The sequence below is a fragment of the Coffea arabica genome, chromosome 10e (assembly GCF_036785885.1).
Source record: "Coffea arabica cultivar ET-39 chromosome 10e, Coffea Arabica ET-39 HiFi, whole genome shotgun sequence".
Taxonomy (NCBI): Eukaryota; Viridiplantae; Streptophyta; class Magnoliopsida; order Gentianales; family Rubiaceae; genus Coffea; species Coffea arabica.
In genome coordinates, this window is record NC_092328.1 from 43,055,002 (window position 1) to 43,072,237 (window position 17,236).

The 17,236-nt window shown below is 35.6% G+C and overlaps 3 protein-coding genes across 3 annotated transcripts; 2 read left to right on the forward strand and 1 right to left on the reverse strand.

Moving 5' to 3' along the window:
• Window positions 1-206: 206 nt before the first annotated feature.
• On the reverse strand, window positions 207-6,270 carry LOC113713022 (proteasome subunit beta type-3-A). Its single transcript, XM_027236716.2, has 7 exons — window positions 6,130-6,270; window positions 5,820-6,001; window positions 5,225-5,332; window positions 3,739-3,828; window positions 2,316-2,400; window positions 680-774; window positions 207-508 (listed from the first exon to the last, which is right to left on the reverse strand). Exons 1-7 carry the CDS (start codon window positions 6,133-6,135, stop codon window positions 460-462), a joined length of 615 nt encoding a protein of 204 aa, XP_027092517.1. The 5' UTR covers window positions 6,136-6,270; the 3' UTR covers window positions 207-459.
• Window positions 6,271-10,790: 4,520 nt separating this feature from the next.
• Window positions 10,791-14,150, forward strand: LOC140015060 (uncharacterized). The gene is made up of 4 exons (XM_072066907.1): window positions 10,791-11,168; window positions 12,592-12,683; window positions 12,808-13,146; window positions 13,348-14,150. The coding sequence occupies exons 1-4, from the start codon at window positions 11,138-11,140 to the stop codon at window positions 14,044-14,046; spliced, it is 1,161 nt and encodes a 386-aa protein (XP_071923008.1). The 5' UTR covers window positions 10,791-11,137; the 3' UTR covers window positions 14,047-14,150.
• A 968-nt stretch (window positions 14,151-15,118) lies between these two features.
• LOC140015250 (uncharacterized) lies at window positions 15,119-16,734 on the forward strand. The gene is made up of 5 exons (XM_072067174.1): window positions 15,119-15,158; window positions 15,302-15,357; window positions 15,459-15,866; window positions 15,949-16,180; window positions 16,403-16,734. Exons 1-5 carry the CDS (start codon window positions 15,119-15,121, stop codon window positions 16,732-16,734), a joined length of 1,068 nt encoding a protein of 355 aa, XP_071923275.1.
• Window positions 16,735-17,236: the final 502 nt, after the last annotated feature.

Sequence of the window (17,236 nt, forward strand, 5' to 3'; positions counted from 1 at the left end):
TACCAGTTTAAATTTTCTGTTTGATAATAGAAATAAGAAAAAAAGGTCTGTTTGATAATAGAAATAAGAAAAAAAGGTCTCATTAACAATTTAGTGTAGGCAAGCGAGGCCGCGATAGCTAAAAATTGCGCCTGCACCTTCACTCAGCAGTCAGCACCACTACTGCGTCCAGCATAACATAAACGGTGTGTGCCAGTGACCATGAATTCATAAACCACGTCCACTGGAAATGGGGCTAGAATTGCAGTTAAAGTCGTTACAAAGAGATGTCTTATCTTCTGGTCCAACTACTAAAATTTAGTTCGTAAATTTGAGGTATAGATTACAGTCAATGAGTAAAGGAATGTGGCAAATCCCTCCCCAAAACATGTTCTCACAACTTTAATAATCAAAGATGACCAATGACAAATGTCAAAGGCCGAAATTACTGAAAAAAAAAAAGACAAATATCCAACTACGTCAATCCATCCTTCCCTTCAAGATCCTTTCTTTGACTTCTGTAGGTGTGCTGCAGGAATATGGTTCACAACATAGGACATGAGACTAAGATAATTGTAATGCAGGAGCATGTGATTACGTATAATTTACACTACGAGCTTCTTAACAAATTTAACAAAGATATAAGAGACGAAATTGATAGAAGTGCAAAAACAAAGACAAGGGGGCATAAAAGGCTTACACAACATAAACATGTCCTCCCCAGCCACTTAAACAGTCACGGTCTACTGAGGATAGGAGTGCCTGAGAGATAGTCTCAAACAACTCTTCAGCTTCCTGAAAAATTGGTGGAAAGATTGTCATGAAGCAAACAAAAAGACCATGGTACGAGAATTAAATCCAATAGGCATTACACAAGCAAAAAATATAGAAAAAATAAAAAGAGAAGATTCCATTTGCAAGTAGATTTACAAAACCACAGCTTGCTGTAATATGAACACCTACAGAGAGTAATTCTCCATTTCTCCCAAACCAATGTGACTTTATAGTAAATTCACAAGGATAGTCGACCTTGGCAACAAAAGGCAGAAAAGATCACCGAAGGTCCTTCTTTGTAATGTTTGACTCTTAGTGTTATTATTTATCTCCATCTCCTAAGTAGTATTGCTGCTTTGTTGTATTAATGCATCAGTTATTTTTCTTGCAATTCCCATGTGGTTGATCTGATCATTCACAGTTGACACAACATGCAGTATTTCATGATTGTAAGTAGACCTAAAATTTTACGATTGGCTCTCAAGTTTCTTGCAGTTCTTTCACTCTCTACGATAAGCATTCCTAAATATGATGCAGTAAAATTTTTCTAATTCTGTTCCCTTATTGTTTCTACCCTGTGAAGAACATGTTCACAATATGGAACCATCACCCTCCCAAGTGTGCAATTATTTACCTGAATTTAATGAAACCAACGTAAACAGCTCCAAAAAAAGTCCCAAAAAACAATTTCAACATAGGAAATGCAACTGTTCTCGGTTGAAAACTTTAACTTAGTTTAAAGTTTATCAAACATACTTATAGAAGTTGAGAATTGACGATCAAAAAAGTATGTTTTGTAACACATAAACCAACACCGATCAACATTTAATGCAAAAATACACAACTCAAGGAATATGTTAACCACTATATATGTCAAAGATAGCCATGTCATGGAATTAGCAGCTGAGCTACAATAATGAAATAGTGCATCTACACCATGCTGAAACACAAATTCTCAAAAAAGTTAAAACATACCCAACCTAAATGAGAATATAAAGTCCAAGCTACTACAGACTGATAAGAAATTTTGACACAATATAGCCACCACAGAAAATTCTAGTGTATGCACAAAACAACTGAGTAAATCTTGCAAATGCTAAGATGCTGTGCTCACATAGACATATACTTCTTAAACAACATTATTATTGCTACTTTAAATTTGACCAATCAATGCTTCCACAAATCATAAGGTAAAGAATCCAAATACTACAGTACAAAAGAAAAAGAGGGGAAAAAAAAAAAGCAAGACGTGATGCTGAAGAATTTCACTTAGTCCTACGATTTGGTTTATGCAAAAGAAACAGATTAATAGTTTCTTGAATTTCTGCGTAAGTAATGTGTTAATATTTACCTAAACCCAAAACATCTCACTGATGGATAAAACTCATATTAAACAACAAAGAACACATTATATATCTTTATTGCACAAAAATGTAAATATAAGATAGCTACGTCACTATACACAACACAACAAGACAAAAATAAAAAAAAAATTAAATAACCATTATTTGAGCAAACTTAAACAAGTAACAATTACTCATAATGCTAAGAACAGTACGAACCATGTCCGGTTTGAACATTGCTTCGCAGGCACCATATAAGGATTCAGAAGCAGTTCCAGCAACAACAAAATCTTTAGCAAGCTCCCTGTATTATAAAAGAAGAAAACATAAGCAAAACGCAGTAAACCACAAAATTAGATCACCCAGAAGTATGCCATCCCATGGACAGAATCTATCAAGCTAGAACGTAAAATGACAACTATCATATATATACACACACACACACACGCACACATAGATTGTCAATTTCAAGAATTTCAGCATTTCTTGCTCCATCAAACATGCTAAAATGGGAGCCTATAAGCATCATGAGTTTTTTAACATGTCAAGAAACACTTTCCAGCAAAATACATGGGCCAATGATAAAGAAGATACAACAATGAAACTTAAAACAAACTTGCTTCTCAGACCTCTAAGAAGGGGTAAGATATTTTTGGACATAAAAAATGTGGAAAAAGTATAGCAGCAGAGCTCATGGAAAAAGATATGTAATCCGGAAGGTCCAGGCCACAACAGCATGTTGCTTCCCTGACCAAAAAGCAACCAGTTTTGGATCCATAAGTGATAGAACTGTCTCCAAATCCATGGGACCCAATCAACTCCGGTACCCATCCATAGCCTTAGCAGCATTATACAAAAAATGTCCATATAAACATTACTTTAGGAAAATAGAGCCTCTGGCAGGATTTCTTATCTTCTTAATCGATATGAGAGTAAAGATTAATTTAGAACCATAGAGTGTCTGGCAGGATTTCGTATCTACTTAATCGATATGAAAGTTGTATAAGTTTAATGCAAACTACACAATTGTGTCCTATATACATGTATGTGTCACGCATGTGACATATTTGCCACACGAAATCACAAAGATAGCTCACATATGTGTCCAGTTTAACCATTAACTAATGTCATCACTACAAATGTTTGCAACATATATTGTAGACAAAGCAGGGCTGATTCAGGCCATGCATACTAAAAGACTAGAAAAAGACTACGGCTTGTTTTTATAAACATGGCATCAATTTCAGCCCGCCTTGTTATAAAAGAAAGGCAAGAGTTACAGACAATGTATGGAAGGAAAGTTAGTGAATAAAGGGACTAAATCTTAATCAAGCTAGACCTCATCCTCTTAGAAAGCACTCACTGGATTTGGTATATTGTGAAAATATATGCCTAATTATACTAAAAGTTGGCCAGCAAAAATGGGTGACTAAGTTGTACAGAATATGACATAAACAGATAAATGACACAACAAACAGCAGTGCCAAGATACATTATTTCAGAATGTCATATCATTCTATCACATATTCTACAACAACATAGAGAATATGAGGAATTCTTTCAACAGAAAACAGCAGAACAAAATGCCTCCATCAAGAAGTCTTTAACTAAGAGCAAATACAAAGACAGAAGTCAAACATACTTGGCTCCAATCGAATCCATTGTGCAGATGAAAGGTTTGTCTTCTTCTCCTAATCCGGCAATCACAGGTTGGCAGAAATATGGACCAAATCTAGTATAAAAGGTGAAAAACATAAAAAATGAGAATCATACTAATACAAATTCGTGCATCACTGGCATAAAAAATATGCTAGATGAAACGATTATCCTCATTTTACCCCCCCCCCCCAAAAAAAAAAAAAGAAAAAAGAGGATTAGAAGAATTTAAGACATAACTTTTTATTCTATAAGAAACACGAACATTGAACTTAACTAGGCAAAAAACAATATTTACAGCATTTTAAAGGAATCATTACAATATAGAAAAACACAATCTAAAAGGAAAATATGGAAAGAGAAGAATGATTACAAGCAGAGTGTGTACAAGAGAACCCAAAAAAAAGGCTTTCACAAGAATTTTAGTTGCTATAAAACTTACTTTTAGTTCACAATCACCTAACCATTAATCATTTTCTCGTTGATAAATTACATACAGCAGTGCCTTTGATTGACTCAAGCAATACCTAACAACCAGGAGTATGATTACAAGCAGAGAGTGTAAAAGAGAACCAAAAAAAAAAAAAAGGCTTTCACAAGAATTTTAGTTGCTATAAAACTTACTTTTAGTTCACAATGACTTAACTATTAATCATTTTTCGGTTGATAAATTACATACAGTAGTACCTTTGATTGACTCAAGCAATACCTAAACATTGGCTTCCCCTTTGTCCCTCTTTAAACCATCATCAGCATCCTATGTTACCCGGACTTGGCTACCAAGTCCTACTGACACGGCTACTCTAGTGCAAAATGAAGAGTCAGACACAGGTATGGCAGGGCAAAGTGAAGAGTCCGAGTAACATAGTCAACATCATTATCCATTAAAAAGTTTTGATTTTTGTAATGGAAACATACAAAAATCAATTAGCAGAGTATGTAGAGATACATATTGTTTCACTGGTAACAGTGAAAAGCCAAGCCAATGCACCCTCACCTTGAAAGAAGAATCTGGGTAAATAGTCCAACAGACTAAACAACTCCTACTGTTTAAAGAGACAGATGCATGCCTCTTCTTATTATTCATGTTAATGCCATTGCTTTGTCCTCCACGAAAAATAGCACATGCTATATAGCTAGAATTTTCATTATACAAATGTCTGTACCTTCCCTTTTCATTTTCTTAGCTAACTCTTTGTCCTCTTGAAACTTCAAAACGTGCTAAACGTACGCCCATAGTTCTGTGGTTTCTAAAATACTAGTGTGTTGTTATCATCATTTGCAATGATACTCATACAGTTGTGCCCATTCAGGTGTTTCCATACATTCCTTTAGGGAGGATATTGTGGCTACATAGGTATCAATGAGCAATAATTCATGATCAAATTTAAGTATGTTAACCATCAATTCTTCTATAATATGCCATTTATACCAATTGCAAGATAGTTTCTCAAAGCCTTAACACGACAAACCTTTTCTCATAAAGAATCGCAGAGACAAGGCTGGCAAAAGTTTCAGGCTTCATGTCCCTCTCTTCTCTCAGCTGATACAACTTATGCCGAAAAACAAGCCGTTGATACCTTCACACATTTCACATAAATGCAAATATATTAATACCAACTATATACGAATCCGTTCATAAAAATAACTAAACTAACAGACTCATATATCAACCAAAAATCAAATCTTTCAGACATTTGCACGGTAATACCACTTAAATTCCTATCTTTCTTAATTACTTATAAACTTGCAAATTAACCCTTATAGACATAAAAATTACTACTTTAACAGTAAATGTTTTATAAATTTACAGGAAAAAAAAGTTCGCAATCCTAGGGGAGTTTAAAACTCAAAAGTGTTTTCGAATATATAAAGGAGAGTCGATTTTACTTATAAACTTGCAAATTTCTTCTTATAGACCTAAATATTACTACTTTAACAGTAAATGCTTAATAAATTTACAGAAAATAGTTCGTAAACCTAGGGGAACTTGAAATTCAATATTGTTTTCAAATAAATAGATATACTAAAATGAAGAGGAAATTTTGCAATTGGGCAATTAATTACAGGGTTTGTGCATCGGTAGCGAGACCAGAGAGTCCGATGAATAGTTTATCGTGGATTCTGTAAATCCTCTGGAAATCAGTGGCGATTGTCTGCAGCTGCACTCCCAGCCGCCGATCGCTGGCAATTGCAAAGCAATTCTTCCCCACCATTGCCACCAGGGCACTTCCATTGTACTCGAAGATCTGCCAATTTTTCCAAAAATAAAAAATTTAAACACAAGAAACCCAATTTTTGCACAAAGAAAAGAAAACTAGGGTTTTACGAAGCCGAAGAGCGAGAACTGAAATTAAAGGATCGAAGAAGAGCTTACCGACATATAGAGAGATTAAAGGGATAGCGAATTGCTTATGAGTTAGTGTGTGTTGTTCGTGTTTTTGTTCTTGCCTGAAGAGCAGAAGAATTGAAGGGGAAGAAGAGTTGTATAAAGTGACTGGCTTGGGGGATACTCCAGTGGGGAGACTTGAAAAGGAAGAGCAATGGGGACCTGACCGGGTTGAACCGGGATGACGTCATGGGTCAATTGGACCAGTATATTTTTTTACTCCTTTTAAGTTTTAGGGTTAATAACAAAAAAGCCCCCTGTCGTATACTTAATACACAAAAAAGACTCTCGTAGTTTCAAAACATACAAAATGACACCTCATGTTTAAGGATGGCAATGAGAGCAGGTGACCACGGGCACTCGTCCCGCGGGGGGCTAATGGGGAGGGGGTTGGGGAGGGGGGTGGGACGGGAGTGGGGGGAATTATTTTCCCCCACCCGCCACCCGCTTTACAAAAATAGATATATAAAATATATATGTATATAATCATATATATAATATATAATTTAATTAGTTACAAACTTATGATAATAATATTATTAGTTATATGTATTATATAATGTCTATTAGTATATATAATATAATTGATATTATTAATTATACTAATAATTATATATGTGTACTAATACAAATTATTAATTGGTTATACTAAATTTACTAATACATTTATACTAAATCCCTAATTACACTTAATACAATAACATTTTTTTCTTAAAAAAAGCACAAGCACAATAATGAATTAGTGATTGTATTTGTGTCAAAAGTGAAAACTTGACTATTTTAGTTATATTTATTTCATCATGTTGGATTGTATTCAAATAATTTTTGTTTGATTGTTTTTATAAGTTTCAATTGTAAAATTATAATGAATAATAATTTGATGATGTATTGATATTTTAGTACTTGATTATTTGCTAAAATTTAACCACAATAAAATTATATAACAAATTTTTATTAGTCCCGCGAAAGCGCCTACGGGGGAAGCGGGGCGGGGTGGGGGGAGTTTGTAGGCAGCCGGGCGGGGGAATGGGGAGAGGTCCCCCGCCCCAACCCTACCCCGTTGCCATCCCTACTCATGTTTTGAACTAAATTGTAAACTAACAGAATTCGTTATACTTAACGGAATCCAGTAAACTTAACGGAATTCGTTATACTTAATGGAATCTGGTAAACTTAACGGAATCCGTTAAATTTAACGGTAAATTTAACGGAATCCGGTAAGTTTAACGGCCAAAATGGTCATTTTCGTTAAGTTTAACAAATTCTGTTAGTTTACAATTTAGTTCAAAACATGAGATGTCGTTTTGTATGTTTTGAAACTACGAGGGGCTTTTCTGTGTATTACGTATACCACAGGGGGCTTTTTTGTTTTTAACCCTAAGTTTTAAAGCAATTGGACTGCTAGTTTTTTTTTTTTTTTTAATGATTGCCACTTTATCTATATTACTTTATTTTAACGATCTAACCTAATTTATATTACCCTACTCTAACCTATTCTAGGAGAAGGCCGAATTGGGCCAATGGAAAACTGATTGAAAACCAAAATTGTTTTTAAAATCGCTTCCAAAACAGTAAAAGTTTTAAGATTGGTTACTAGAATATTAGAGTCTTAAAAATTTTTAAAAGGTGGATTTGCATCATGACACATCATCTCTAACATGGTTATTAAATTCGAACCGCCAAGGAGCCGAGCAGAGGAATTGGGTCAATAGATCATTAGTTGAACTGATTGGATTAATTTAATGTTTATAAATACAAAATAGTAATTTTAATATATATATATATATAAAATATCTAATAAAGTGCTTTAAAATACTAATTGTTGTATTTAGAAAGATATATAATGAACGTATAAATATCCATAGAAGATTTAATTTTATTTTAGAGTAAATCTTATAAACATTGACAGTGTATACACTATCACCGTTTTATTCATGACATGTGTGCAAGAGTTAAATTTCAAATTCAAATTTTGTATAGTTGTCATTCATCCAATGCTGACAGTGTATACACTGTCAGTATAGGAAAGATTAATCATTTATTTTATTGTACTTCTACATAAATAAAATAATATAGTCAAATATTAAACAAAATTATGTCACTTATTTTCAAAAGAAATAGCATCATTGTCTTATTATTTTAAATTAAATACAAAATAATCTTTTTAACAATACTGTTAGTTTAAAGGTCAAAAGGATTAATCATATAATAAAAAGGATTAATCATATAATAAAAAGGCAAATATGTTTATTTTTTTGAAAAACTATTTATTAAATTAAAAACTAAGCAAGTAATAAAGTCTTATGCACATTCAAATGAAGATTCAATATACAAATCTTGTCAAAAGTATATATACATTTTGTTTTGAAAATGAAGACCCACAAATATATTTAAAAAAAGTCAACTAGAAAACGAATTCCCAGTTGAACCAATGGATCAAATAAGTTTAACTGGATCAAAGTCAACTAGAAAAACCTAACAGATTTCTGGTTGAACCAATGGATCAAATAAGTTTGACCGGATCAATTCTTTGTCCGGTCAAATTGGAAACTCGATTCGACCTGATGCCCGGATCACTTAACCGATTGATTCAATCACTAGGTCAAACCAAGTTTAATAACTATAATCTCTAGTCAAATTTATCAACTATTTGGCAAAAATATTTTTAGCCCTATTTAGACACAACTTGTCTAAAAAGTTAAAACCACATCTATAATAACATTCTAAAACACCCATAAGTTTTCTAAAAGGGTTAAAGGAGGGTGGAATTGCTGAGAAGAAGGAAACCAAATGGCCGAAAATAGAGGGGAAACAAGGGGAACTGGCAGAGGAGTATAAGGGAGGAGAGGAAAAGAGAGGAAGGAAAGAGGTTTGTGTCATAGGTTTGTTTTTTGTGTTTTTGGTAGGTATATTTGAATATATTTTAAGTATGTTATTGTAACAATGTATTTTTAAAATATTTATATGAAAAAATAGCGAATCCATACAGGTCATATTAATTGCTTAAAAAGTACATCAAAATGCACACCAATAACCTAAAAACAATCCCAAATCAACACACCACTATTCTAATAAATGGCTACACCTTCTATCTCCAACACCATCCCTACCATCCATTCACTTACATCCCTCCTTTCCTTTCCTACTATAGCCACCTCTCCCTCGCTCTCCTTTCTCCATCTTTCCACTCCATCACCTCTTGCCATCACCGCTACCACCACCTTCCTTCTTCTTAAGACAGGAGAAGGAGAGGGACCAAAAGAAGGAAGAGAAAAGAGAGGAGGGGGCAACGGTGTGGATCATGAATGGGGGAGAGATAGAGGTGTTGGGGAGAGGGGTCGAGGTATAAGAGCTAGAGGAACACATAATAAAACTCAAAAAAAATCTAAAAATATTTTAATAGTTTTTTTAAATATTTTTTGTTATAGTAAATTTTTTTTTATAAATACCTTAAAAATCCAGTCTAAACAGATATTACATTAATTAGGGTATCAGTGACAGAATCGAAGTGGGTATCACTATGGTGGGTGGCACAGGTTGCCAGTAATGAGCAGTAGAGGTAGAGGGAATGCGATTTTTTGAAAATTTTGGGTGTTTTAAATAAACACTAACATTTTCCTCAAATAACTACAATAAATTATAATAAAATTTTAGACAAAAATCTAAAAAACACATGATCCAAAATAGACTCCAATATTTGTTTGTGTAAATAGATTTATACATCGTTATGGTGAAAAAAATCCCAAAAAAGTTAAAGTAGAGGAGTGGCGTGTCCCAAAAGTAGGAAAGAGTATGCATTATTTTGTTCTAATTAATATTAATAAGGGAGTTAAGGGAAGTGTTTATGAAGTTGATAAGTAACCAAAGTTAGCATTTTAGGCAAGACAAGGGCTTGTATAGTTGTCATTGGTATGTAAGTAACTTATCATACCTGTACGAATTCATTTGCTTACACTAATTACAAATATGGTATATTCAGTTTATTTTAGAGGGATCATGTAAATGTGTTAATAGACGTCTTTAAAAGATGTTTTAGAGTAAAGTTACATACACTACAAAAAACAAAAAGTAAACGTGCATTTTCTAATAAAATATATGAGCAAGATGTTTTAGAGTAAAGTTACATACATTACAAAAAGCAAAAAGGAAACAATGCATTTTCTAATAAATATATGAGCAAGAATAAGTCAATCATATCATTTTGCTGGATATAGTTTAATTAAATGCCAATTACCCGGAATAATGATAACAATAGCACTGTAAACAGATTGGATTCGGGTTCCAGATCAGATGTGATTAGTAATAGGTGCCCCTGGTTCAGATATGGATTCCCTTCAAGTCTCAAAAATTCAATTCCAAATCGGGTTTCAATTAGATGAATATTCGGATCGGATATATCTTTTTTTTTTCCAAACGATAACAGCAGGATCGGATATACTTGACTTGGAAAAACATGTAATATAATAAAGAGTAACACTGTGTTTGGATGCACTGTTTTTGTTGTCAAAATACAAATTTTAGTCAACTAAGTGGATTTGAATTGCTACAGTGCCACACTTCACATACGGTATCGTTTTGGGTCTCCAATTGTAAAACACGTTTTTCACTTATGCTTTCTTGAGATAACCCGTTGCTTCTTCAATGACTGTCGTAAAACGTTTCTGTTAGAATAACTTTCCTCTTCGCACTCCTGTTCTAAGCAGCAACAATCGAGCTTCATTTTCCATTGACAAATCACCGACAGTTTGAGCTCAACTGTTGCTAATCCTTCGAGGTTCGGTGTCGCGCCTCTTCGGAAGTTGTCCTCTTCCCTTCTCCCTCCAAAATTACCAGCTTATCTTCGGCGTTACAGAACAGGGAAGAAGGATCTGAAACGGAACGCTGCAGAGCCACCGACGACAAGAGGCAGGGCCACTATCAGACTCTAAGCGACATATTCAGCTTGGAAGTCGCTCCCTAAGGTCGTCGCTACCTGCTCTGCACCTACGACGTTGTTATGCCGCTGCTTAGCTGTTGCCCCTTTGGAGGTACGTTGTACTGTTCACCTAATTGGGCCTTAATTCGTACGAATTAAGGCTACAGTAATTATTGAGAATTTTTTTTGTTCAATCAAAGCTTGTGAAACGCTTGTGCATATTGTAATTGGTAGAGACAGAGGAATTTATTTTGAATGGTCGAATGACATGTTGGGAATTGGAAATTGTATTTGACACTAGTCAATTATGCGGCAATTCTCCTGCAATTGCTTTTATTCTGGTTTCACAGATGCATTTTGTCTCGGCACACTGTCAGCTTCACCAATGATTTGTACTTTTTTTCTCTTCCCCTCATATGTCAAAGTATGCCCCAATTGGTGGTTATTACATAGGGTACACATAGCGGTTATTTGCACATTAATTTGCTTTGCTGCTTTCGGATGTGTGTTTGGCATGCATGAGATAGTTTTTTTTTTTTAATAGCTCATGGTATATGTGTTTTGGTCAATTTGGTCAATTGCTATTGTTGTAATCTATTAAATAGATCAGTTACTTTATATGAGACTGAATTCCTAGACATAATAAATCTGTATTCATCGGCTTCTACCTATCTTGAGCTGATATATATATGTGTGTGTGTGTGTGTGTGTGTATGTTAATTAAGGTACACAGGCTTAAATTTCTAAAACTAAAACCATCAGATTATCGGTCTTCTTTATCCCTGTTATGTGTCTCTCTAGTAAAAAGGTAGGGAAGAAGTAGAATTACCAACAACAGATTGTCGTGCTCTAATGTTTTTCATTCTTCTTGGAGCAGACTATTACTATTAAATGCTGGCACATAGAACTCAACTTTGGTAAAATTTTTAATTTGTGATAATCAAGGCATATGATATTCTTTAAATCAGCAGGTGCCACTCAACCTGCTGATTATACAGCATAGTAGTTGAATATACTATTCAGGGCAGCCAAAGTTCTTACCTGTCTCACCTAATTGTCGACTTTTTTCAGAGTTATTTTAAACAGTAATTGTCTATTATTTTCACATTGTGTCACCTATTCAGGTTAGTCCTACCTTGCATGTCTGGTCATTGATGAATTATAGCAGGGGAGTTTCGTTTTGATTGCAACAGCCAAAGTAGACGGTCGAAACTTGCATATGTAACTTATTAGAAGCTGTTTATATTCTGTGACATTGTTTCCCCGTATATTATGATCTCAGATGAACTTCGATAAATGGCTGGAACTGATTGACAGTTTCTAACATAAAATTGGTTACTTTTTGCATACATTTTATGCGTTTGGCCTGTTAATAGCATTTTAGTGGTACATTGTACATATTTTTAGGACTGTGATGCCCCCTGTGACTCGGAGTGCTTCGAAGGGTAAGAAGCAACTATTGTGGTTCATTAATTCAGTCAAATTTGATGAGTGTTGAACTGTAGGAGTCGTCTTTTTAACATCCTTATTCACAGCTTTGCAAACGACTAGGGGATTTAACAATTGTTCTTCAAAGTCTGCTCAGGGAGAAAACGATTTGCGTCTTTGTATAACTAACTATTTCAAGGTGAGTTATAAAGTGACTAGGGTCACATTGACTTAAGCAAAGATCCCAATATTCGCTTAGAATCTGTCTAATTTCCCATGTGGGGTCACCCTAAGCATTTTTTCTGGTTTTGACATTTCTAAAGAAAACAAAGATGCCCAAACCAAAAGGCACGTATAAGGAACGTAACACCTTCACGCCGGATATGAAAATTGCCATGGCACAACAGCTGGTGAACATGCATAGGAATGGGGAAATTGCACCACATACCATAGGAAGCCATGTTGTCCCCCGGATTACTACGATGCTCACTGAGATTTTCGGAGTAGCTTTTCCCCGCGATACTATTCAGCAGAAGTATTATGCCCTCCAGAACCTAACTAGGCTTTACATGTCGTTCAAGAGGCGAGGCACTGGTATAGGCTGGGACTCAACCAACTACACCTTCATGATGGACGATGAGCGATGGAATCATCTACTTCAGGTCTGATACTTCGATTTTTCTGTTTAATATTGGTTCACAAAGCAGTTTATTAATTGTAAATACAGTTTTGCCCTTACAAATTGTAAATATTGCTTACCTGTTTCGCCCTTATTATTTGCCAAAGCTATTTATTGACTTGAACTCTTTTGCCCTTAAGAATTGTTGGGGGTTATTACTAAAAGCTGTTTTGGTCTTCTGTAGGTGAACCCCGGATACAATAGATTTTACAACCGCTCATGTCTGCTATTCCATTTGCTTGAAGAAGTCTTCATGAATCAGGGGGCTACTGGGGATTTTAGCTCTGGATTTGTCGTATCACCTGCTAATTCGGGCGACGAATTGGAACTGGAAAACGCTGCTAGACGTTCCAGGGGCAAGGGGGTTGTGGACATCGATTCGGAAGACGAAGAAGTTGCTGTTCATGCGAGCCGGAAAGGGAAAGAGAAGGTGAAGAAGGGCAAAGGAAAGCGCAAATCGTGGGACATGTCAACCGAGTCATTCTTTGCGCCGTCCTCCCCGCAATTCCAGAAATACATCCGGGTTTTAGACAGTATCGAGACACATTTGAGCTGTAAAAAGAGCTCTGGCATGACCAGTTCAGTCTTTTCACCTGATAAGAGTAAAAAGCCTCCAGTAGATGATGAGGATGAGCTAAAGGCTACCTTGGTCGACCTCTGCGCTCTTCACCTGGACGTAAATGTGTGCCTGAAGATGGCCGATCTCCTAAGGAATCATGAGGAGCATCTCATTTGGTTCACCTGCCTGAACGACGATGACCGCCCTGCCTTCGTGAGACATCGGGGGTTTTTTCCCCCGCATAGCACCTCACCGTATCTATCTTCCGGTTGCGGCAGCCTTCAACCTTTTTTCCATGACTTTAAATTTCAGCTGTTGGTTTGAATTTATGTAGTATGAGTTGACATTCAACTTTAACGCAGTGTTTTTTCACTGTACCCCCGGACCAGACTTTTTTTTTCCCTTTATATTGAGGATATTTATGTTAATTTATTTGTTAATTTTTATAAATATTGGTTGAACTTATTTACTATATATTAATTGTTAGGGATGTGTGCCAAGTGGTTATTATTTTCGTTGGAGTTGCCTTTAGATGTAGTTGTGAGTTGAGACTCACTTTTGTTCAGTGATTTTTAAAATTTTTGCCCCCAACTGAGACTATTTTTTTCTATATATTCAGGATATTTCTATTAATTTATTTGTGTGTGTTTATAAATATTGGTTGCATTTATTTACTATATATTAATTGTTAGGGATGTGTGCCAATTGGTTATGCGGTTCCGTGGAGTTGCCTTTAGATGTAGTTGTGAGATGACATTCGACTTTTTTTAGTGATTTTTTCACTTTTTACCTCAGGCCAGACTTATTTTGTTTCTTTATATTGAGGATATTTCTATTAATTTATTTGTGAGTGTTTATAATAATTGGTTGAACTTATTTACTATATTTGTTAGGATATTTACTTATTTCATTTTGAGTGTTTATAATAATTGGTTGAACTTATTTACTATATTTGTTAGGATATTTACTTATTTCATTTTGAGTGTTTATAATAATTGGTTGAACTTATTTACTTATTTCACTTGTATTATAATTGGTTGAACTTATATTGAGGATATTTCACTTGTTTACATAACGGGGTTGAACTTATTTTTTTTTTCTTTATATTGAGGATATTTCTATTAATTTATTTGTGTTTGTTTATAAATATTGGTTGAACGTATTTACTATATATTAATTGCTAGGAATGTGTGCCAAGTGGTTATTATTTTTCGTGGACTTGCCTTTAAATGATCATGTACTGACAGGGAGGCGATCAATAGCGGTATTGACTATAGATATAATAAAATTTTAGTTGTATGCTATTGCAATCGCCCCATTTCGCCAAATTAAAGGCAGTGGTTTTACCATTCTATTTTGGCACTTGCCGTAACACTTCGGTTTATGATATGAGACAATGAGTAGTGACACAACTTGTGCTGAGTTATATGAGACAGGTCATGTGTTTCGCTATTACTTACTTGTTTCATATGGCGCTATTGCTAACTTTTTTTGCTAATTTTTTTAAATATACGTTTTGATATTCTTCAGCTATTGTTTACCTATTCTGGTGCTTAATGTTCTTTAATCGCTTGGGCAGTTGCAGAGTTTAAAGTAGTTGCCTTGGGATGGACAACTAGGGGCACATTCAAGGAGGTCAACTGGATGACGAGCTGGATGATGAGGAGCTCGATAACATCCTTATGTACGTCGTATTATTGGGTGTCATGTTCTTTGATCCGTATATAAATCAGCAGATCCCCAGAAGAAGAAGAGTACGAGATAGTGCGCTCTCGGGGAGGGATTACGTGCTTGAGCTAATAAACGGACATGAAGACCGAATTATTGAGAATATGCGCTTGGATGTTCCTCAATTCCTTCTGCCGTGCGATTTATTGGTTAATCGGGGTTACTGGCATGCATATTCTTCTCAAAGAGTGGGGGTACATGAATCCGTTGCTTTAACCCTAATATGCCTAAGCCATGATGAGCGGCACTGGGTGCTAGCCGAGCGGTTCCAGCATTCAACGGAGACGATTGATCAACACATTCGTCATGTCTTACGAGCTTTGGTTCGGCTAGGTCGTGATCTCGTTAGGCCAAGAAACATCGATGACACTCATCCAAGGATTTTGAACAATGCTTTGCTCATGCCGTGGTTCCGGGTATGTTCTTCATTTTAAGGCAGTGATTTTTCTGGTTTCTTATGCGCTTTGAAATGATTTTAACACCATCGAACTTCTATAGAATTGTGTAGGAGCCTTAGATGGGACTCACGTGTCTGCTTGGTGCAGAGTAGAGGTAAGAGAGAAGTTCAGAAATCGGCATGGCGACTTATCCCAAAATGTACTTGCTGCCTGTGATCATGATATGTGGTTTGTCTATGTTCGGGTCGGTTGGGAGGGTAGTGCTCATGATGTCCGAATTCTCCAAAAAACCTTGCTTGATCCAGGCTCGGGATTTCCAATGCCACCGCAAGGTATTTTTATTAACTTGCTATTTTTGAATATGCCCGATAACGAAATGCTTATAATACAAGGCAGTAGAAAATAGTCTCAAATTTGTTTGACAATTTTTTGCATTTGTTTCCATATAAATGAGTAGGGGGCTTACATGAATTCTATGTCATTAAATCAACAGGAAAATATTATATGGTAGATGCTGCCTATAGAAATATGCCGGGGTTTATGGCACCGTTTAGGGGTGCACGGGGGCACGCATCATGAGCGAGCAGCTAAAACTTTGTTTAATAGGCGACCTGCATCGGTTAGGAATATTATTGAGCGCACATTTGGAGTTCTTAAGAAGCATTTTCAAATACTTAAAGGTCCAATGCAGAACTATCTGATAGCAACGCAAAATAATATTGTGCTTGCATTGTGCTTGCATGTTGTGCTTTGCACAATTTTATGCGCGATTATGTGCCAAAATGACGAGTACTTCAACGAAGAAGCGGCAAATGGAGCCTTTGCAGATGCACACATAGCAGGGGAACAAGTGCAGATGGGTCAACCAATCGATATGTCGCAGTAGGGCATAGATAACTGGAACGAAGATCGGCGGGCAATAGCGGCGCACATGTATTGGAATACTAATAACTAGACTCCAGTGCATGGCCTAGGACCGATAGGTCCAAATTGGAAGCAGTTTCTTACTTTTTATTTGGTTCACCTCTTGTGATTGAACAAATAATTTTAATTTGGCTACATTTAATGTATTATGCCTTGAACAGGATTTGCACCTTTGTATTATATTTGCTGACTAGTACTTTGCTCTGGAACCCCAGTAATTATTCAGTTGACCGGTTTAGTTCATGTGTTTGTGAATGATAGCGTACAAATAAGTCATGAACCAGTTAAGTTCTCGGCACATTGTTGACAGGGGTTACGGTCAACCTTTGGCGACTAATTTTTTCCAATTGCGGGAGGGGACATTTTTGAGCTGTCCAACATTTGCCATGATCTAAAGGTATTGGCCAATTGCACATTTAGACCCTTCAAATAATTTATTTGTGTGTAGGTGTTTTTCAAAAGTA